The sequence below is a fragment of the Papio anubis genome, chromosome 10 (genome assembly GCF_008728515.1).
Source record: "Papio anubis isolate 15944 chromosome 10, Panubis1.0, whole genome shotgun sequence".
Classification (NCBI taxonomy): domain Eukaryota; kingdom Metazoa; phylum Chordata; class Mammalia; order Primates; family Cercopithecidae; genus Papio; species Papio anubis.
Window position 1 is genome coordinate 123,116,311 of NC_044985.1, and position 22,934 is coordinate 123,139,244.

At 52.6% G+C, this 22,934-nt stretch overlaps 1 protein-coding gene across 20 annotated transcripts in view; it reads right to left on the bottom strand.

Moving 5' to 3' along the window:
- Positions 1-22,934, bottom strand: part of HDAC4 (histone deacetylase 4) — a 298,215-nt gene that overhangs the window by 98,750 nt on the left and 176,531 nt on the right. For 11 of the 20 annotated variants that reach the window (XR_004176678.1, XM_031651649.1, XM_031651647.1 and 8 more), the window contains exon 5: positions 9,869-9,990. Coding sequence is in view for 19 of the 20 variants with exons in the window: in XM_031651649.1 (XP_031507509.1) it covers positions 9,869-9,990 (122 nt within the window). In the remaining variant the exon portion in view is untranslated. Of the gene's footprint in view, positions 1-9,868; positions 9,991-17,084; positions 17,206-22,934 lie in introns of all 20 variants that reach the window. The other 9 variants (XM_031651658.1, XM_031651660.1, XM_031651650.1 and 6 more) reach the window with 1 other exon arrangement.

The window sequence follows — 22,934 nt, forward strand, 5'->3', positions numbered from 1 at the left end:
GGGTGGCTGTAGCTGACCAGGAGGCTCCAGGACACCACGCCAGCACTGCCAAGGGCAGCATGGCGTGAGGCTGGGGCCCTTCACTCGTCCCTGCCCCGTGGGCTATTCAGCACTCTGACTTGCCCCCAGAACCTATCAGACAAGCAGGGCTTCGGATGCAGGGCTGGGGGAGGGGACTGAGCAGCAGCACATGGACCAGGAGAGAAGGGGGACGCTGGAGCCTGCCCAGGGCACATGAAGTGGCCTTTCTGGGGAGAACAGAGAAGGCCTAGGGGGCAGAAGGCAGCGGGGGAAGCTGCACACCACAAGGACCAGCTCGCTGCCTGCTTTCAGGGTGACCAGCCTTCCTGCTTCCTGTCCTCCCTCATTACTTCCAGGCCGGGCGTCTCATAGATTGACTTAAGACATAGTGACCTACAATTTCAGTCCTTCAAATGCATGTGTCTTAAAGCTTGCACAATGCCTGTAACTCCAATAATTCTGCCAAAGGCAGCCAAAGTGGAAGATGCAGGTAAGCCGGTACCTGGTGACGGTGAGGGTGGAGGCTGCACATGCACCGGCTCAGGGCAGCAGCCCCTTCACCACCCTCGTGGGCCTTCCACTCATTCCAGGCACGACGTGGCCAGGCAGAGGAACTGCAGGAACTGGATCCCACCCCTAAGAGGGCTGCAGGTACACTGACAGAACCAAAGTATCAGGCCAGAGGCCTCATGGAAAAGTCGCTCCCACCAAGTATGGGTGAGGGCAGGAAGGATGCCAACTGTACTTCCAAATGCAGTGTCTGCTCCTTAGGGAACGGGGAGCAGGTGAGATTGTTTCTCCTGAAGCCAATCAAGTAAATGACTAATTAAGGCGGCACAACATTCTAATCACAACCTTAAAATTCAACACAGTGCCCAATGCCTAGCAGGTGCCTTCATCCTTCTGCCAGAAGTAATTCTGATGGAGACACAGGCTCGCTCCTCCCAACTTAAACATCCTGAGAGTCAGCTGCAGGTGAAGCGGCTCTCAGAGCCGGAATGCTTTAACTGTTTAGCGGCCGGGTTTACAGAGGGGATATGCGTGCACGTGGCACGAGTGTGGAGGGCGGTATCTTTGTGGGCCTGATGCAATGTCCAGCAGCCAGCGAGGAAAGAACCCATTGATTTAGCAGCAGAGAATGCACAGAACATCGCCGTGGGACAGGGCGTGCAGGCAGAGCTGCAGAGAGGAGGTAACTGCTTCCAGCTGCTCTGCCTTGAAATCCTAAGGTGACACCAAAGGAAGTATTAAAGAGGATAAACACAAGAGGACAAAAACGCAAGTGCCGAAGGAAGGGGCTGGAGAAAAACTTGAGAATTGTCAGAAGGGGGAATAAAAGGATAAAAAGATGAAAAATGGGAGTGCAAAGATCCTACAACAAATTGCTGAAAACGCCAGGAGAGGAGAGAATCAGCTGGGTGGAGAGAATCATGAGCAGAAACTCCAGACCTACTTCTCCAGCTGAAGAGGAGCTGGACACGGAGGCCAAGAATCCCCCACCTGCGGGATCCCAAACTGCTTCAGAGCTCTGGGGACAAAGGCTCGGCCTTGAGAACAGTTTTGTACTCGGCAACAGCCACACCGAGGGCAAGACGAGGACCTGAAAACCCTGCAGGAAATGACTTCCATCCCCAACCAACTGATCAACCAACGGTGTAACAGGATAACGGTATTTACCAGTAACGAGGACTCCAAAAACACATGCTCCATGCACGACTGCTCCAGGAGCCACTGGAAGACGTGCATGACCAAGATGGCAGAGGAAAGCAAGCACAAAGGAGGCCGCAGAAAGGAGGTTGCGGGGCCCGGGAGAGGAGGCGGGGGCCAGGCCGGGAGAGCAGACCATTCAGACACACCGGGCAGTGGGGCCAGACGCACCAGGTGGCCTGCTGTGCGGAGGAGAGTCTCCTAGGTATGCTGAAATGTGGGCCTGAATAACAGGCAGGTGTGAAACTAAGCAAATGAAAAAAAAGATCAACTTCCGGACAAATTTCTACAAGGTGAATGCAGCCCAGGTGGACTCTGGTTCTGCTGTGAACGTGACACAAGCTGTAATAACGCAGGCTGGACAGGCAGTCAGGGACGGCCGTTCTCCCGTCATGAACATCATGGGGGTCTATGTGAATGTACATTTATTTACTTTGGTAAAAATAAAAAGATAATTCTGGCCGGGCTTGGTGGCTCACGCCTGTAATCCTAGCACTTTGGGAGGCTGAGGTGGGCAGAGGTCAGGAGTTCGAGACCAGCCTGACCAACATGGTGAAACCCCATCTCTACTAAAAATACAAAACTTAACCAGATGTGGTGGTGGCACCGGTAGTCCCAGCTACTCGGGAGGCTGAAGCGGGAGAATCGCTTGAACCTAGGAGGCAGAGGTTGTCCAGCCTGGGCAACAGAGCGATGTTCCGTTTCAAAAAATAAAATAAATAAAATAAATAAAAAGATAATTCTAAGAAGACAAATGCCAGACTGGAATCTAACTTCTATAATACATGAAAACACAGGATTGAAAACAACATATAAACAGTACTTACAAAGGAACAAGAAAAGACAACGCCTGATAGAAAAACAGGTAAACGAACTGCCACTAAACGACATCTATTCAGCATGGATGGAGCTGCCTCGTGTGCCCTGCATGGTTCCAGATGCTGGGCACAGGGTGGCTCTGAAGACAGGGCCTGCTCGGGGTGGTCCCGCCGCCCAGCTCCGGGGCACCAGCCACCCTCAACCTTGAAGCACGTTGCTCACGTAATCCTGGGGAGGGCGAAGCACACAGGCATGCCCGCCCTTGACTGATGGTGACGGCACTGCTCACTCAAACACCAACAGGCTCGCCATCTTCGTCACCGGCCAAATCGGTAGAATGAACTGCAGCACCATCCCGTCCTGCTCGTGGAGAGGGTGGGGACAATGGACTCTCCGGCTGCTGGGGAGGGGGTATCATTTGCTCAGTGTTTTAGGATATACATACTCTCTGAACCAGCAGTTCCATTTTCAGAACGTTTCCTACAGAAATACTAGTACGGTGAGGAAAGGTGCTCAAAGTTGCTGGCAAAATGGTAACTAGAAACACAAGATACACAGAAACATCTACATCTTAGATATACATGAAAGCACAGGCATACAGCACCAAACGTACACAGAAACACACAGCACACAGATACACACCCCTCACACAGAAACACACACGCACACAGATACATACACAGATATACACACAGACACACAGAAACCCAGATACACACAGAAGCAGATACACAGAAACACAGATACACAGACATACAGATACAGATACACAGAAACACACACACACAGAAACACAGACATACACAGACACACACAAACACAGATACACACACAGACACACACATACACAGAAACACAGACACATACACAGAGAACACAGACACACACACACACAGAAACACAGATACACACACAGATATACACACATACACACAGACACACACACAGAAACCCAGATACACACCCCACACAGAAACACAGACACACACACTGAAACACAGATACACACCCCACACATGGGCAGAGAAAGATTTCTGGACAGATACATATCAAACGAATAACAGCAGCTATCTCTGGGAAGTATGATTCAGAGTGTGTGGAATGAATTTGTTCTAATTTATTACACGCATGCATTACTTCTGTGGTTCTTTTAAAGAAGGTACCGTGTGTGATGTGTGCAGGTGGCGTGCTTTCCTCCACACTCTTTCTTCCTCAATCCTCTCAATGAAAATATTTCATTTGCTGTCAGTCTCAGTGTAGTTTTACCATTGAACAGTGGAAAAAAATATGTATTTGAAAACGATTAGTTCAAGAGCTCCTGGAGTACTGTCCACATTAGGAAGAGTTCAGGCTTGACGGATGTCAAAGTTGGAAGGATGGGGCACAGAGCGCTTGGTGGCCCACTGTTCCTGACACAGAAACTGCCTAATATTTAACCAAACTCACCATTCCTCTAACTTTTTTTGGAAAGGCACAACAAAGCCTATTTCAGAACCTTCGGAATACACTCACGCTCACTTTTTAAGAACATGAAACTGATGGAGGACCCAGCCTGGCACAAGAGCCCCTGAATCTCTGTGGGAGGCTGCCTACCTGGTAGCAGGAAGCTTGGCTGAGTTGGCTCTGGCGGGCATTACACACATTAACCCTCTTCCTGTCTGCTCAAAGGTAGCTCGAGGAACAAGAGATTCCACCAGCCACCGCCTGAGCGGCAGCTGAAGGGATACTCACCACGCTGTGCCTCCTGAGGTATACACCACACCTTTACACACAGCACTGAGAAGTCTCACCACGCTGCACCTCCTGAAGTATATACCACACCTTTACACACAGCAGCAAGAAGTGTGGGCACTGCCCATTTCTGCCTGGTCCCACCCATCTCTCCAGCAGTTTCTGCAAACTGCATTAGAACAAGAGACGGCAAGCAATGGTCAGAGGCTCTGCATGAAACAGAGAGCCCCTTCCCAAACTCAGGGATGTTTGTCAGGGTGGAAAACGCACTCTGGTCCTATTTCACAGTACCCTGAGCCTACTCTACACATGGATAAGAACAAAGTACCTGTAACTTTATTCAGGTCACTAGTACACAGAAGAAAGCCATGAGCAGCCTATTGATGAGCTGTAGGGCTTGACTGATGAAAGAGCCATGAAGTTATGAAGGGGACGCCCACCGCCCCACCTTGCAGACCGGTGGACACAACAGTAGGTCGTCTCATCTGCCCAGGACACAGCGTTGTGGGCGCCAGCCTGGCCACAGGCCCTGTGCTCTTCCTCACCAAGCAGGACAGCTTCCCCCCGAAAAAGGAGGAAAATGCACCCTTATCTGCACATCTAAGCAACGGATGGATGTTTCCCATGGGCAGCCGTGACCTCGAGCGACTGGTTTCAGAAGGCCCCGGGTGAGGAGGGCAGAGCTACACGAACACTCTCCAAGGCTGACGATGGAGGCAAGTGCAGGGGGAGCCCAGGACCTTTGGCTGACTGCCCAGATCCATGGTCCATACAGGGGTCATCAGAACTCCGTCCCTAGGACCAGCCCAGCCCCCTCCCAATTCACACCTAACTGCGGGCACCAACCCCACCAGGCAGGCTAGCGAATGCCAGAACAAGGCTGAGGTCGCCAAAGTCTCACTGAACGTGAGCTCTGGCGTTTTGCTTCCTTAAAAGAGCCAGGATGATCCACGGCAGTGCCACAGCCCAGGCCGGCAGCCGGGTCCTGACACGTGCTGGGGAGAGTGTTTGCTGCTAGGACCATGTGCCCAGGGACATATGAGGATGCTGGACAAGGCGTTCTGTGGAGTGCACGGTTTTCAGTGCTCAGGTCCAAGAAGCTGCTGACAAATGGGAAAGAACTGTGCTGGCTGGACAACAGTTAGTTGTTTTGGCCTTGTTTCATCTATCAGAAGTCACATGAGGGGAAAATTTAAGAGTCATTATAAAAAATACACGATGACTAATATCTTTAAGACAATGAAGATGTTACTGGGGAAAAATAAGATCCTTCAACATCATCCAAATGACAAAACGCTGCTTGTTTGTAAAAGTGGAAAAGCCTCCATTCCTCAGTGTGAACATGGACTCGAAGGCTCTGCTTAAATGCAGTTTCTGGTGAAGCCGTCTAACACCCACACAGTGCAGGAAAGATCCAGCATCCTATGTCCGTGACAGTGATCCACACAGTTCTGTCTCTTACGACTACATTTAAAAATACACATTTGGCAGCTTCACGAGTCTGCAGAAACCCAAAGTCAGGGTGACCCTTGAGGCTGCACAGACATGGGAAGGGACCAGGCACCACCTCACCCTGGGCCGAAATCTGGCAGGAGGTGAAGAGCTCTGAAGTGGAGACACCCCTGCTGCCAATCTTCCAGGAAAGGGGCGGGGCCTCTGGCAGGAAGAGCTGGACCTGAGGCCCTGGGTAGAGGGGTCTGACTCTCGAGCCCAGCCTAGTTCTGAGCTCCTGGGAGATGGCACTCAGGTGAAGGCAAGCCAGGAACGAGGAGATGAGCCCTGAAAAGCCAACAGAGCAAGATGGGCCCTTCTGGCCAGATTTTTGGTACAAATCTTGGTGTTCCCATCCTTGTGGTCCTTCTCTAAGTGGAGGAAGTGGCTCCTGCTGGCTTCTACCTGAACTTGGGTACGGAGGGAAGGAGGTGGGGGGATGCTGGGTCCGGAAGTTACCAGTCATTGGATGGAGAAAAAAATCAAAATCACCCTAAGAGTGTAGAGAAACAAGAGCAGAAACCACCCTGATCTGGTCCTACTCGAAAGACTTTGCAAATATTAATTCATTCACGTCTCATGACAGCCCCAGGAGAGAAGCAAATTAAAGGTACATTTCACAGATGATGAAACTGAGGCACAGAGAGGTTCAAGAGCTCCCCTAAGTCCCAAGGTGGCGAGTGAAGGAGCTGGGCAGAAACTCAGGCACCTGGTCCTGCCCACAGGCACAGGCGACGTGAATGCCCGGAATATGCCCAAGCTCAGAATAGGAGTCACTGCATTGCTTTCACCAGGGAGGTTAGACATTTGAGCTGGTACAGATGTGACCTGTCAGCAGAGCCAGCAAAGGACATGCAAAAAATGCATGGGGTGATGACAAAATTCACAAGACAGGGGCAAAGCTTTTCACATGCTCACAGGTCATACAATAGCCCTTTAGAGATGGAGAAGTGGGCAAACTGTGTGCCAGGTCAGTATAAGGTAATGTAAAGTCAAAATCATGTAATTATTTAAGTGTACATCACAATTATTAAAGATTATCATTTCAATTCATTCAAGGAACTTCGTAACTAAAATGTAATGAGGTATTTCATATTACCAATTACTGCAGAAAAGCACAGATGTAAATCACTTAGAATGAGTGACGTCACGTGTTTGAAAGTAGACAGATATGTCAAGGGTAATACAGGGTGTGTAACTACACACTATTCTCTTAAGTGGTTTAAACATTTTCTCTGAAATCTTTATGTTATTAATGTTATGAATGTGGTAGTGATGTCTTTTTAAAAAACTGATAATGCAATCAAATCTTAATTAAGTTCTTCTGGAGCACTATGTATTCTAGATAACATTTCCCGAAGTGTGAGAAGAGAATTTTCTCTTCTGTTCTCAAGGAAGCGGGGAGGTGGAGGGTGGTGCTATCACAAGGTTAGAAGCACAGTAGACGGTGTGGGAGACTTTGCTTCCAATCATCCCCAGAGAAACACAAGGCAGCACAGGAAGCCAAGGGCCACGGAAACTGAGAGAGATGGCGGGGGCCCTGCTTATGGGAGAAAGGCCTCTAGTGGCGAACAGCAGGGCAGGGCTGTGACAGGGTGCCATCTCCCATGCTGCTAGCCTTCCTTGCTACGAAGTATTCATGCCGGGTTCTGTTTCTTAGAACAGGAGGCTGGTCCCCAGGTAGTGCTGATGTTTGGGATGGGGGAGGAGCCAGTGCAAACAGCTCCTAGGGCTCCCCCAGCCCTGCTGCTCTACTACGAACTGGGGTGTGGAGGTGCTGGGGAACTGCTCTGGGGTCCTTGGTGGGAAGGCACCAGATGGGGCATTTCTGGGAAAGCACGTCCCCACGTGAGGCCGACTTGCTCGGCTTGGCGGCCAAGCTCTCGCCGGACGCTCCCTCCTGGGTCTGTGGCTCTGGAGTCAGTGCCACAGCCATCACTCCCAGGACAAGAGGAGACACTGGGGCTGGGTGCATACCACAGCCGTGAGGATGTGGGTGTGGACAGACCCGCTGCGCTGAGGGGGAAACGGAGGCCAGGGGAACGGAGGGCATTTGCTTCAGGGCACACAGAACCATCACGTGAGTGCGCACAGATCCAACCCACAGTGCTTGACAGCAGCACCTCCGGGTTCCCGCCCTCCGCCCTCGGTGTCGCTCCAGTTCCTGGCGCAGGGTTCTTCCAGGCAGGCACGTTCCTCGCCTCCCCATTCCCCAGTCTCTCTCCCAGCACAGGGCCCACCACTCACTGTGGACTTTGGTTTTGTTGATGGAATTTGATTAATAATAGCATCGGTCCCCAGAAAGGGAACCTGGAGGGCGATCTGCGAGAGTCGGCTCAGATTCTCTCCTGATATTACTGGGCACATCTTTCTGGAAAAAATACGGATCTCTAAAGCGGTTCCTTCTGTCGAGCTTTAGGGCGCTCTCCAGGTGAAATCCAGGACCATTGTCAGTAGAAGTATCAGTAAGAACCACAGGCTCACACCCATGAAACTCAAAGAAGCAGCAGCTCTAGGTTCACTTTTCCCAATAAAGGCTTATGGCCCAAATGGAAATGCACCCATGTTTGCAGGATTCTTGTGCCTCTGACTTGGAGAGGACATGGCCATCCTGAGGTGGCCTTCTCCAGCAGGGTCTCCACCATCCCAATGCAGCCCCTCCTCTGAGGTCATGGCTGGCCTGTTATGGCCCACTCCTCCAGGGACATGGCCAGCCCAATATGACCCACTCCACCCGGATCATGGCCGGCCTGATATGACCCACTCCACCTGGGACACAGCTGGCCTGATACGGCCCACGGCTCCAGGGACACCACCGTCTAAATACACCCTAGCAGGGCCCACTCCACCAGGAACATGGCTAGCCCGATACGGCCCACTCCACCTGGGACATGGCCAACCTGATATAACTCACTCCTCTAGGGTCACAGCTGGCCCAATACAGCCCACTGCACCTGGGACGTGGCTGGCCCGATATGGCCTACTCCCCTAGGGTCACAGCTGGCCTGATACGACCCACTGCTCCACGGATGTGGCTGGCCTGATACGGCCCCCAGCAGCCCCTCGCAAAGCCTCACTGCTCCAGTGAAGAAGCCCTTGTGTGACTGAGTGCGTTGTTTCGGCCCAGAATTGGCCACAACCTTTGGATAACACAGAATCTGTTTAGCAAGAAAAAGTGGTGCCCCTAGGATTTCATCTCCAAGAGCCGCCCCCTGGGGAGGATGCCTTGGGATTTCCTACACTGCCTTGCAGTTTGTGGGATCCACTGGCCATACCTGGGATGAGGCACTGCCCGCCCTCAGCGCCTGCTGCGGCTCCTGCCCTCACCACTTCTCTGGGCAGAGCCTCTGGAAGGCACTCCCCGGCCTCTGCTCTTCTTGCTACCCCAGTGCATTGCCCACAGCCACCTTATTCCACTATCTAAAGCCACTGCCTGCTTCCTCCGTGGCCCCTGAGAAAGCCCCAGAGGGTCCATCCTGACTTATCAGACACTGCTGCAGCCGCCTCTCCCTGCTTCGAAGATGGTCCAGGCACCTGCTTGTGCCTAAATGTCCTTCTCCCTCTGGCTTAGGACAGAACAGTGGCACGTAACTCTGAGCCCAGCTGGGATATCCCCTGCAGGACACAGTGAATTTCTTTCTCGTAAAGATTCCCTTCCCACTCTGGGGCCCTGGAAGGCCCTGCTGCCCGGGCACTGCCCAGAGCCATCCCTGAAGGCCACAGGCTCACCTGCTTTCAGATGGCACGTGGCCCACCAGCGGGAACTGCTTCACCCCGTGAGCACTGTGGGGATGCCCCTCAGCGTGGCAAAGTCTAACACACCACCGAAAGAAGACTAAACTGAGTGTGCTTTCAAAGTGAGTTTGAGTCCTCAGCAGTGGTGTACATGTGTGAGGTTCATTTCTTTAGGAATAAATAATAAGGAAATGCTTAGGGACATCTTTTCAAAATGATGCTCTAATGAAAGGAGCAAATATTTAAAAATCTGCAGGTGATTCCTTCTCTAAGTGGAAGACAGCAGTGGGCCCTGCGTGGCTTGTGGTGTGGAAGGTGCCTCTGCAGGAGGCCTCCCGGCCCACAGCATGCCTGGGACACTGACCTGTTTTCCTAAGAGGGAAGTCATCTTTGGCGTCGTACATTCCCAGGACTGGGTGGTTATAGGAGGTCGACACTCCGCTCTGGGGTGGAGAACTCTGGTCAAGGGAACTGTGCTGCGTTTTCCTGGAGAGAAGGCAAAGACAGACGGTTTAGTTTGCCCAGGGCACTGCCCCCAGGCACGCTGCAGCTGAGAAGCCACACACAGGATGATCTTTCCCTTGAAACCTCAGCCCCACCTCAACAGACGCACCTCTTCCCTAGGGTCAAGCTGAAGTTAAAAGGAAACAAACAGGATGCTAAACAAGCAAGTATCATCCAATGCCCACATCCTCCTCTGTGGGACCGGCAGTGCTCGGGGCTGGGATGGGCAGCACCTCTGGCGGTTTTCCTGGTGGCCGTTCTCCACCTGGCCCTGTCCTCTTAGATGGTTCTAGCCCGGTCTGTTTTCTACCAGGGCCACCACTGGCCACTCAGAGAGCCTGTCCCTGGTGGGGAGGGGCAGAGGAAGACGGTAGGCTGCGGCGTAAGCAATCAAAGGTCAGGTCATAGGCAGCCGAGACGGGCCAAAAAACGGTCTAAGAACAAATGCTATGTCTGGGGCTGTCACTGCCATCTGGAGAGAAGGAGCCCATGGGGCCATTTCTCAGCAGAAGGCACCCATCATCATCCGCGCCTTCATCAGTCACCTCCCTCTCCAGGGGAGGAACAGGATGGCAGCTACTGATACCCTGTGCCCAGGGAGCTGACCTACGAAAGGGACTTCCTGTATGAACAGCTGGGTACAACTCCACACCCTCCAGGCGGCAAGACAGGAGTAGTCTGCCAGGAGGATGGCCAGAGGAGGGACATGGGAGGAGGTGGGCCCTGGGCTGGAGTGGGGATGCAGGCTGCCACCCAGATGACCATCAGCAAGGCCTTTTTTGATGGCACTGACAGCTCAGTCTTGCTCAAAACACTGTGCTGAGTGGAATAAATTCTGAGTCTTTAAACTGTGTAATCTGCTTAATGACTAGAAACAAATTTGCCAACTTACTTATTTGGAATTTGTTAGACTATTTGAATACATAGTACGCCACAGCAATGCACCTGGAGTTATTTGAATTAAGAATGGGAGCTTGTAAATGGGTACAGGTGTATATTTAAATATCGGAGAGCACACCAGTGCAAAGAATGTGCAGAAGGGCACTCACAGACAAAATCAAGGAGGCAAGTCCAGGTGCCTGGGCCGTGGGGTGCTGGGCCGTGGGGTGCTGGGCCATGCAGTGCTGGGCTGTGGGGTACTGGGCTGTGCAGTGCTGGGCCATGGTGTGCTGGCCCGTGGGGTGCTGGAACATGGGGTGCTGGGCCGTGGGGTGCTGGGCCGTGCAGTGCTGCGCCATGGGGTGCTGGGCCGTGGGGTGCTGGGCCGTGCAGTGCTGGGCTGTGGGGTGCTGGGCTGTGCAGTGCTGGACCATGGTGTGCTGGCCCGTGGGGTGCTGGAACATGGGGTGCTGGGCCGTGGGGTGCTGGGCCGTGCAGTGCTGAGCTATGGGGTGCTGGGCCATGGGGTGCTGGGCGTGGTGCTGGGCGTGGGTAGTGGACCGTGCAGTGCTGGAGCATTAGGGTGCTGGAATGTGGAGTGCTGGGCTGTGCAGTGCTGGGCTGGTGTGCTGGGCAGTGGGGTGCTGGAACAGGATGCTGGAATGGGGGTGCTGGAAAGTAGGGTGCTGGGCTGTGCAGTGCTGAGGCCATGGGGTGCTGGAACATGGGGTGCTGGGCTGTAGAGGTGCTGGAATGTGGGGTGCTGGGCGTGGGGTGCTGGGCCATGCATCTGCCTGAAGTCAGGAGCTCAAGCTGCACAGCTTCAGGCCGCACGCCCAGCCCACCACTGCTCAGGGCACTCCAACCCCAAGCAGCCTTTAAACTTTTTCCCGGGAATTCCACCATGCAGTCAGGCTGGGACACACTTGTCACCTGTGTGCAGGGCCTGGCCTCAAGTGGGACCGCAGTCTTACATGCTAGCCTCCTTCTCTCTCTTCCTGTAGTTCACCCATCCTCTCACAATCTCATAAAAGGTCACAGGGCAACCTCTTTCTCTACCAAATGGTGTTTTCAGATTCGTCCTATGGGATGTGTGATCTTGGCTGATTCGAACTTCTTGACCTGAAGTGACAGTCTGGACCATGTCTGCATTCACTTTTCCCTTCACAGGAAACCGAGTGACTTACATGCATCCCATGAGTTAAAAGATGATATTTACATAATAATAAATCATGTAAATGCATAGAATATTAAAATTATTATTATATTTGGTAGTAGGAGTTTGCTTACCTATTGAGGTTGCAAAAGTTACTGGTTTAAGATCTAACAGACCTTCTCTTACTGCTCTGATCTTTTTGAGGAGCTTTCAGTGTAAAACTCCCACTTTCTTGTCAAACCTTAAAACGAGTAGGCAGCAGGTGCAGGGAGGGCTCAGTGACCTCAGCTGCCAGCGCCCGCTGGTTGGACCACCTGGATGGATCCAGGGCCCCACAGGGTGACCTCACACCCTGCGGCGGCCCAGTTCACGCCAGGAGTCCACCCCGGTCGTCTGCCCTTCAGACACCCAGGAGGCCCCTCACCCATCAGGGCTGAGTCCTCACCTGCCCAGCCCTAGTCCACATGGTCCCAGGCCAGACCCGCTTTTGCTCATTGCCCTCAGGAAGTGAAGAATGGTCCATCTTTCCATCCACCACCATCCACCACCTCCTTCCATTCCTTTCCACCACCGCCCTGCCAGCCACTCATGCTGCACTGCACTCCGCCACTCCCTGGCTGCCACTCTCGGCGCCCGTCCACTTCGGCGCCACCACGCTGCCCCATTCCATTCCATCCTTCCACCCTCCATTTCCGCCTTCCATTGCCACTATCGATCGACTCCGCCGTCCATTCACCATCCGCCTGCTGTCCGCCAGTTCCACCATCTGACCGCCTGACCAATGCTGAATCGTGCTTCTGATCCACTCCGCCGATCTCCACTGCCTGTTGGCATCCGCCACCCACCCCTTCCACCATTCCACCTACCTTCCACCTCCACTCCACCCAGCCACTCCACACACACACAGTCACACTGGCCACCCCGTAGAGCCCCAAGGGCAGAACCTGCAGAGCTGCTCCCTCTACCTCACCCTGACCAGAAATTATCTTCCAGTTTTTCAACCTTTCATTTCTCGCGGCCCGGGGATGGGACACAGACGCCAGGCTAGAAGCCAAGGCGCAGCCCCCATGGGGCCCTGGGGCCAACCCCGTGCCGCACCTAAAGGCAATCCTTGTCTTCTGGAGAAAGATGGAAAAGCAAATAACGTTTTCTTCTAAACACTGGCTTGACTGTAGAATAAAGCTTCATACAAACCCAACCACTTCAATTCCAAACCATTGCCCTTTCATCAGATTCGTACCAGTGATTTCCAAGAAATACAACAAGGAACCACACGCGCCAGGACACGCCAGCAGAGTGAACACGATGGGAGCCGCATCTGAAATTTATAATTTCCTAGTAGCCACATTAACGTGGCTTAAAAATAAATGAATGGAATTTTAGTATTCAATTAAACCATTATAAAAGCCATCCTTTCAACTTATAATCAATATAAACATATTGACAAGACACCGTGGGTCCTTCCTTCAGACCGAGTGTCCGAAATCCCACACTCTGCATCAACGGCATGTCCTGGCAGACCCAGCCACGTTTCAAGTGCTTGGGAGCCACGTGTGGCTTGTGGCAGCTACACGGGAAAGTGCCACCTCGTCACAACAGTCTTAAAGCTGGACACGCTGATGCACATAAACACCCTCGGAGTCCGCACCCTGATGAAGCCACAGCACCACCCATCTCTGCAGCCTCCCAGCCCTGGTCTGCTTTCTCTCACAGTTGATTCGCTTTGCTGACTCTGAATTTCTCATCAGTGGAACCATGGGGGTGCCTCTTTGTCTAGGCACCACGCCTCTGGGGCTCTCCCAAGCTGCTGCAGGCGCCAGTGGTCCGTTCCTTGTCACTGTGGAGCAGCATTCCAGTGCGTGCAGGGGCCCCAGTTTGCACGGCCGTTCCCGTTGATGGGAGCTTGGCTGTTTCCATTCTTTGGTGACCGTGACTGTAAGAAGGCGACTCGTTGTGTTGCTTGCTTTCATATGTCTTGGGCAAATACGGAGAAGGGGCATCGCTGGGTCACAGGGTTGGTGGGTATGTGTCTTTGTAGGAAACTGCCTGCCTGTTTCCCCAGGTATGATTCGGATTCCAACAGGCAGCACGCAGAGGTCCAGGGACACCGCATCTGCTCCAGCACCCGGCCTGTGTAACTCCGGCCATCCCCACAGGGATGAAGGGGCTGCCTGCCGTGGTTCTGATTTGCATTTACCTGATGCCCAGCAATGCTGAGCATTTTTTCCACGCTTACTGGCCATCCCCATGCCTTTTTTTGTGAGGTACCTGTTCAAACCTTTTGCCCATATTTTTAAGTGGGCGGCTTGTCTTTTTACTATTGAGTTATAGGAGCGGGCTCTACATTTTGGATACAAGTGGTGTGTCAGATATATGCATTGTGAATATTTCCTTCCATTCAGTAGCTTGCCTTTTAATTTTCTTAATGGTGCCTTTCAAAGGCAGAAGTGTTTCGGTTTGCGGAAATATCCCGTTTTGGGTTTTTGGTATCTAGTCGATGATTCTGGCGACCTAAGAAATCTTGCCTCCCACTCCCCATCAAGGTTGGGAAAGTTTCTACTAGGTCTCCTTCCAGAAGTCTGATCAGTTCCGCGTCTATGCTCAGGTCTATGACATCTGAACTAATCATGTGTGGTGTGAAGCTGGGGTCAGGGTTTCAGTTCTTTCCCCACGAAGAGCTGGTTTTCTGACAAAGTTTCTGCCACCACTCCACGATGTTTAAGTTCAGGGTTCAAATATGGCAAAACAAGAAAACCACCAGATGCCATGAAAACAAACCTGTCCTCTGGCTGACTTGAGATCAAGTCCTTCCCCCTCCAACCTGAATGTCCCCAGAGCCCTCTGAGAAGAGGTACCCCTGCCCCCTGCCATTAACGCCAGGGCAAGCGGGCCTTGTCCAGGCCGACACCCACCCTGAGCACCCAGCTCACCCAGGGAGTTCCATGAAAAGTGAGTCCTCCCAGCCCCAGACACTCTGTCACCCCTCCTCCCTGGAAGCCCCCTATCTCCCGTCTCTCAGCACGTCCCCCAGCGCCCTGAGGCTGCCCCAGGCCACCCCTTCTCCCGTGGCCTCCCTGACTGCAGGTGCAGCCTTTCCCTGGGCTGCTGCTCCGTCCTCCCCTCAGGTCCAGGTCCAAGTCACTGCCTGGCTTCTACTCCTGCCGGCCTTGCCCCCGTCCGCTCTCCAGTCACTCCTGGGTGAGGAGGCGCCGGCTCCCCACCTTCTTCCACGCTGCCGTGGCCACCCTCCGGGGGCTGCCCTATGCTCACCGCGACCCCTGCTTCCTAGCGGCCCCACTGCTCTGGTCCTGCATCTTCCCACTGCAGCCTCCCAGACTCTGTCCTCTTCTTCAGAAAGGGCTGCCTGTGCTTGCCCCACTCCCATCACTGTCTTCTCAAAGCTCCCTTGCTCGGCTGCTCACAGCCTCCCTGTACACAGGGACCTAAGGCAGCTCTGCCCCGGCCCAGCAGGCTCGGCACTCCAGCTCTCCATCCACTGCCAGGCCCCGCGCCCACCCTGCCCCTGGCTCCTCATCCTGCCCTTTCCAGCTTGGGCCCCAGGGGCACCATCTGAACCGCGATCCACACTCCTGTCCCTTGCTCCTTCTGCCCTGCAACCCCACACCCCAGCCCAGCCAGTGGGATAATGGAGTTTCTCCACAACCAGTCCAGGCAGTGGACTGGCTCTGGGGGCACAGATCAGGGTCCCCCGACAAAGTGGGCTCCCAGGTGCTGATCGCCAGCGATTCTCAGGAAGCCTCCTCCTCTCTCAGGTCCCCATGGCTCACTGCTGTCACGTGCTGCCTCCCACGGACACTCCCAACTCACTCCTCCCTATGAGTTTTTGTGTCCCTGGTTGAGTTACCCAAATCCGGGCGGTGTGTCTGCCGTGAGTGCAGCTTATGTGCCCCTGGCAAGCACAGCGGCTGCCGGAGTGGAGGGCGTGGGTCACCTGTGCTGGAAACATCTTTTGGGATGTGTCAGGGTAGCTGGCGGCCTCCACGGAAACAAGGGGGATCACGTCCGAGCTGTGGGAGGTTTCACTACACATAGCTGTCCATTTTGAGGCTTGAGAATAGCTACTTTTTTTTCCAATGAAATTACTGATACTTCGATTTACAAAAACTCCCTTATGGGATTTTTTTTCTAGAAATGAAATGAACCTTGAGAGCAGCAGAAAACTACATTTCAAAGCGATCCTCTGTTGCCCTTGCTCACTGCTGAAAGCCGCGTCACCTCGCCACTCGCTCGCACTGGGCTCTGTGAACTCGCCTCCGAAGGCTGTCTTTTGCATGGCATGCCGGCTCTCTCCAGTCCTCAGACGAACAAGTCTTTTGTGGTCCCTGTTAACTGCATGGGCTCTGGCACGGTTTCTTTGCATAAAATAACAGAAGTATCACAGGGGCTTCCTGACTAGCCTAAGAATCATTGAAACATCAGGTGGGAGGGCTGGAGGAGCACAGAGGATTCAGACAAGAGTTCCAGCTTAAGTGGCTCTTATTATGGCTGAAAAATGGCACAACATTACCAAGAGTAACGACAGGCGCCAGCCCCCGGAGCACTGTTCGGTCCCTGTGGAGGGGGGCCCACCCCATGAGGATGGCCGCCACGCAAGTATACCCCCAGACCATGTCACTCTTGAGGGGCACCCACCCCGTGAGGATGGCCGCCACGCAAGTATACCCCCAGACCACGTCACTCTGGAGGGGGCCCACCCCGTGAGGATGGCTGCTGTGTGAGTGCACCCCCAGACCATGTCACTCTGGAGGGGGCCCATCCCATGAGCATGGCTGCTGTGTGAGTGTACCCCCAGACCACGTCACTCTGGAGGGGCCCACCCCGTGAGGATGGCTGCCACACGAGTGTACCCCCAGACCACGTCACCCACATCCAAGCACCACTGTGCTTGGGGTTTCAATCCCTCACCCTCCCTCCCTGCCTCAGACGGTAAACAACTGGGTCCATGCAACTCTACCAATGATCAGACGGTCCTCTGGGACCCCAGAGAGGAGGCCGGGGTGCTCCCCACACCCACACTTACCCGTACCAGTAGCGGGGGTCACTGGAAATGCAGTGGTTCAGATTCCGATGGGCCAGCGCCTTCTTTTTATTGAGGACAAATTCTTGTAGCTTCATCTTCACTTCTGTGCTGGCCACGGCACCTGGTGTGGGAGAAAGCACAGCGGCGGGTGAAGTGTAGCTCTGCCCTACAGCAGCAATGCAGGGCAGCGGGGCCACGGAGGGAGGGAAGGGCTGGGGACGGCTATGCACCTTCAGGACGCTGTGGCCCCCTGAGCGCTTCCTCAAAGAACCAAGGCTGGGAGGGGTTTTAATAAGAGGTCTTCTTCCCATCAAGATTTTACATAATTGCATTATATTTAAAATGCAGATTTAATCATCCCAAAGACTTATTGTTAGCTAACACAAACACTTCTGAAGGAAGTTTTAATATTCTTATACAAAAGAACACTCTGCATTAGGCAGTGGCAGCGTGGTGGTTGCGTTCTCGCTACCGCGAAGCAGAAGCTAAGAGAGAAGGCTTTGTGCAAATGGAAGCATCACACAGGGACAAAGCCAGTCTCACAGGAAGGCGTGCTTCCACACCTGTGCCGACACGACGGCCAGCTCTGCTTCCAACAGTATCAAAGGGCAGCGCCTGTCCTCTCCAGCCTGGCAGCTCAGACTCAGGCAGAGTGACTGCACCAAGTGGGACTGAAGTTGAAACTGTGGTTTTCTTTGTGGCGGTGATTCTTTTTCAAAACCTCATTAAAGGGAACTGGCAAAAAAGGCCAGTCTCACCCTGAACACAAGGCCTGTTAGCACGGAGCCTGCTCTCCTCAGATCTCTAATCTAACCACACAGTACTTCTATCCTTCTTACAGCACCTTAAGTATCTGCCTAGTATTGCATAATGTTCAGATAGCGTTTGTAATGGTCAAAAACACACCGTGGGGTGAGTGAAGCATGTTTACAAAACCACTTCCTGACTGGGAGGCAGTTCTGGTTGTTAGAAACCACGCTGCAGTCAACATTTATGAGTGGGTAACACTGACCATCTTTAGAATGACTTGCTCAGGTCAGGTTGGCAAAGTGACTACATCTGACAAACTTACTATTCTAACCCTTGGCACATCTTGCTAAATTGCTGTCCAAAATATCCCTACACATAGGCCAGACTCGAAGGCTCACACCTGGAATCCCGGCACTTTGGGAGGCTGAGGAGGGCAGACTGCTTGACCACAGGGGTTCGAGACCAGCCTGGACAACATGGCAATACCCTGTCTCTACTAAAAGTACAAAAATTAGCCAAGTGTGGTAGCATGTGCCTGTAGTTCCAGCTACTTGGGAGGCTGAGGCGGGAGAATCACCTGAGCCCGGGAAGTCCAGGCTACAGTGAGCCAAGACTGTGCCACTGCACTGCACCCTGGGCAGTGAGAGTGAGACCCTGTCTCAAAAGAAAAAAAACAAAACAAAAACGAAACGTCGCTGCACACTGACCCCCTGAACCACCCATCCACCTGCAGCGGGGGCAGCTGCTCCTCCTGCTGGTCCAATCACCACGTACCCAAAGCCACGAAGCCAGCAGGCATCACCGTGAGGCCTCCGAGCACCACCGCACACACACTGATTTCCTCTCTTGCGAGATAATTCATGTCCTTGGCTTACGTGTTCTTAGGAATCTTTCTGTGATGTGCACGGCGCTGTTGTGGGTCTGTGTGTGTGTGTTTCACAGTTGTATCCACTGGAGTTATGTGGGTTTCTTACGATAATGGCTGTATTGAGAGCCTAGTATATGCCAGCCCTGGTCTGATTCAGCCCCACATGAGAGCTATAAATAGATATTCTCATGCCCCAGCAGTGGAGGGAGAACACAAAGGTGGCCAGGTGCATCTCAGGTGAGGTCGGCTCAGTTACCAAGTCTCACAGACGCCCCGGTTTGTGGCGCTCAGCTGCTCCATGTGCGTGCGCACACATTTACCCTGCCTCTTGTTTCCTTTTACAACTGGGGTAAAATGTTAAAACGTTTGTTTTTATAAAGTCTATTTTAGTTTTTCCTTTGTGAGTTTTCCTTTTCCTTAAAACTTCGCAATTGTTCTTCCTTTCAATGGTTTAATAGGCAATCATTTTAATTTTATCCTTGGTTCTGGTGTTGAGTTTTCATTCATTTGGTTATTTGCTAAATTTTTTCATGACTCACTCTGATGGCTCAGAAATGGATTTTGGCATATAAGGCTCTATGGATATTTTGACCAACTGCTGAGAAATTATTAATATCATTAGCAAGATGTCTTTTCCTGGCCACCTTCATTACATACCAAATGCCTTTGCTGCCACTCACAAATGGAGTTTTTGTTAGTTAGGCGCATTCTGAGTTCCCGACGGCAGAACCCACTCCCGTTACAGGAAGGTGGCACTTCAATGGCTGGTCAAGGGTCAGTCAGCAACGAGAGCCCTGGAAACAGGGTCCACCCAGACTGTGGTGGGGGCTGCACTAGCCTAGCCAGGGACACACAAAGACGTTAAGTACACGGCCACCAGCATGGGTCCGGGAAGGCCCCCCCCCGTGATGCATGAGGCTTCAGGCTTGGTGCTTTCTCACGGTCTGAGAAAATAACGCCATTGCCCGAGTCGAGCTGTGCCCGTGACGTCCCCCAGCTCATGCTGCTGAAGATGGTCTCATCACCTAAGTCGTGACTGCGGTGAGCACTGCCCCAGGTAGGGTGGGGGGTGGGGGGACAGGAGGGATGCTTCTGCTTCTTCAGGGCACCCACCGTTAGACTTGAACGTCACTGATAAGCACTTGTAGCTGAACTGTCTTTCTGTAAGGGGACTTGCCAGAAGATCATATACTTATGGGAACCATTCGCTTCTACCATTCCCAGGCATGTGATCACTGGAATTCCTAAAAGATTATCAGCAACAGGCTGCTAACTTTGGAAAAACAGACCCAGACATAAACCAGAGAGTTAACCCCGTAAATATACAAACCGCCTCCACAACCAGGAATAAAAGGAAAGGCCGGGTGGTGGGGAAGATAAGTGAGCAGAGAACACAGAAGACCAATTTCAAAAGGAGAAGGCAAATTTGCCAATGAGTATGTTAAATCAGCTTAACTTTACTGATAAAAGAAATAAAAAGTGAAATGGGTAACTTCAAGTTTTTGCCTTTAAACTGATAACATTTTTTGGGGTTACTACTCATGCTGCTGAGGGTGCAGGGAAGTAGTCAAACCGCACAATGATGCTGGTGATGGCAACAGTGAGGATGAGGACCCAGATGGCCAGTTGGAGGGGATGGCCCTGCAGGTCCCTCTACATGGCCATCTTTGAGTGGAAGCAGCAGAGCAGGACAAGAAGCAGGTTCTAGGTGTGCAGGATGAGGACGTCCTCAGCATTTTCCAGCAGACCCAAACTCAGTGTGGTCAGCCTTACCTCCTCAAAACACCGGCTGCCAGGGACAGCTGTTACTGTGGATCCACTGGCCCTCCACGGGGGAGGGTGTGCACTCCAGGAACAGGGCCAGCAGACCCCACTTTATAACCCATCCTCTCCCCCTGCTTCTGCAAACACCATTTTGGGGCAAAGGGTGACTTGGCCACAAGCCTGGGTCCTGCCTGGCTTCCTCTCTGCAGGGCTGGATGGTGGGCATGACTGGCGTTCATGCCCCACCCACGCCCAGCACAGGCCTGGCCAGTAGGAAACATGAGGAACATAAGTCATCGATTCAGGACCTTTCTAACCACCAAGGAATCTTCTTTTGATCTTTCAGACTTTACTAGGAGAGTATTCAAAATGAGGGGCTGATTCTGACCCCCCACCCTGTTTCAGAACTTCTGGTTATACACACGCTCATCTGTCAACGGGTTTCTCACTTAAAGTTCTAGAATGAAAAAACCCATTCAATAAATGGAGAGCAGACCTCCCTCATTTTTACTTTTACTTTTTTTTTTTTCTTAATTCACATTGAGTATCACTCATCCCCTGGACGGAGGTTTCTATAGAGGCTCTATGAGATGCCAGCCCGTTCTGGCCAGCAGAGATGAAGTGGTGGATAAGAGGCCAAGTTCTTCCCATACCAGGGGGCAGAGAGTGCGCCCGAGACCTAAGGAGTAAGCGGGCGAGGAACAGCTGAGTGGGGCAGACAGAGGAGGACAGCAGCTCTGGGTGGGGCGGGGCAGGTGGGGAGGGACGGCTGTGCTCCCGGAGGGCCAGGGCCCGGACCTGGTGAGTCCAGACGACGGAGCTGTGGCAGGCTTCGCTTGGCTTCTGCCTGAAAGGGCTCCTTTTTCTCCCCACCCCCTTGCCTCTGAAAAAGGCACAACTTCACAGAACGGACACCTAATGACTTTCAGGAGCAGCCTTTCACGTCATTTTTACACAAAGCAAAGGACTTGCTCAGTGACCTCGCTCCATTCCCCGCGGGGCTGTGCGTGTGAACGGCAGTGAGAGAAAGCGGGGCTGTGTTCGCTCCGCATGCTCGGGCAGAGTCCACCCTGCTCCTGCTCCTTCCCCGAGCTGATGTGAAGAGGTGTGTGTCTTAGATTCCCAAGTGCCGTTAATCTAAATCAAAACCTAGCTGGTTAAAGACAGTGTGTTCTTGCTCAATGTGATGAAAACTGCCACCATTCTGTCAAATGAATCGCATTACTTGGTATCAATGAATAAAAGTGAAGAATTATTTAAAATAAGAAGTAATGTAAATATTTACAAGTATAACGATATTTATTAAATACTCAATAAGAAATTTACTTAAAAAAAAAAAAACCCCAGGAGAATAAACAGATGCTGCACACCGTGTTTTCAAATGCTTAAACGCTGGAGATGCTTCGTGTCCTCTGCGCCGGCCGCCACTGCTCCTCCAGCCTGCACAAACAAGAACCTCCTTCACGGGGGAAGACGCCGGCCCCTGGGCCCCGCTTACATAAGAGCCCCCGAGTGGCGTCCACCACAGGGGCCTGCGGCCCTGTGTCCTCACCACAAGACCACACTCTGAGGGCTGCAGAGTCGACACAAGCTTGCCAAGTACCCAACTGTACACAGTTTATTATTAATAATAAAACCTGACCACCCAAATCCACAGTGAAATCCACCGGGACTGCCGCCTATGACGGGGCTAGAACGGAGCAGGAACATTCCAGAGCTCCAGTTAAGGGTGGACGGCGCTTTGGATGCAGTGCAGGGATTGTTTTGGGCTGGTAAACGGATCCAAAATGTTTTCTGAAGTGAAGTCTTTTCATATTCTGTGAGCCTCAAGATGGTATTTTTATTGGAAGAGTCTGGTAAACTCTGAGGAAGTAATTTAGACCAAGCTGCTTTTTAGCAATCTGAAAAACTTATTTGTTGGTTACTTGTGGCACAAATCAACCAGCTGATATTTAAATTTTAAACTTCAACTCTCTGATAAGCAACTATTTTCCCTACTCCAAAGAAAAATACATAGGATACACACTGGGCTACTGGCGAACCACAGAAGCGTGGAGAGGAGGCCGGACCCCCGGCGGAGGCCCCAGTGCTTTGGGCTGTGGCACACGACCCTGCAATGTGGGTCCAATGCACGCCTTCTGCACTGCGGTGTCACCAGCACAGGCCAGACACGTCAAAACCCCACGCACAGGGCTCCCAGGGGGACCACGTGCTGTTGTCTATGGAAGGCAGCTTTCTAAAGTGGAAAGCAACCCCACAGGGTGGGCCCTGCCTGGCAGGCCATGGAGCCTCTACTCAGATTCCTCACACGTAAAGCCAGAGGATTCAGCTGGACTCCTGGTCCTCAACCCAGGCAACACACTAGGGTCACTCCAGCAGTTTCAGACGCAAGAACACTGCCAGCCGGGTTCCACTCGGGATCAGTTCAGTAGAACACCCGGGAGTGAAGAGAGACCCACAGCACAGCC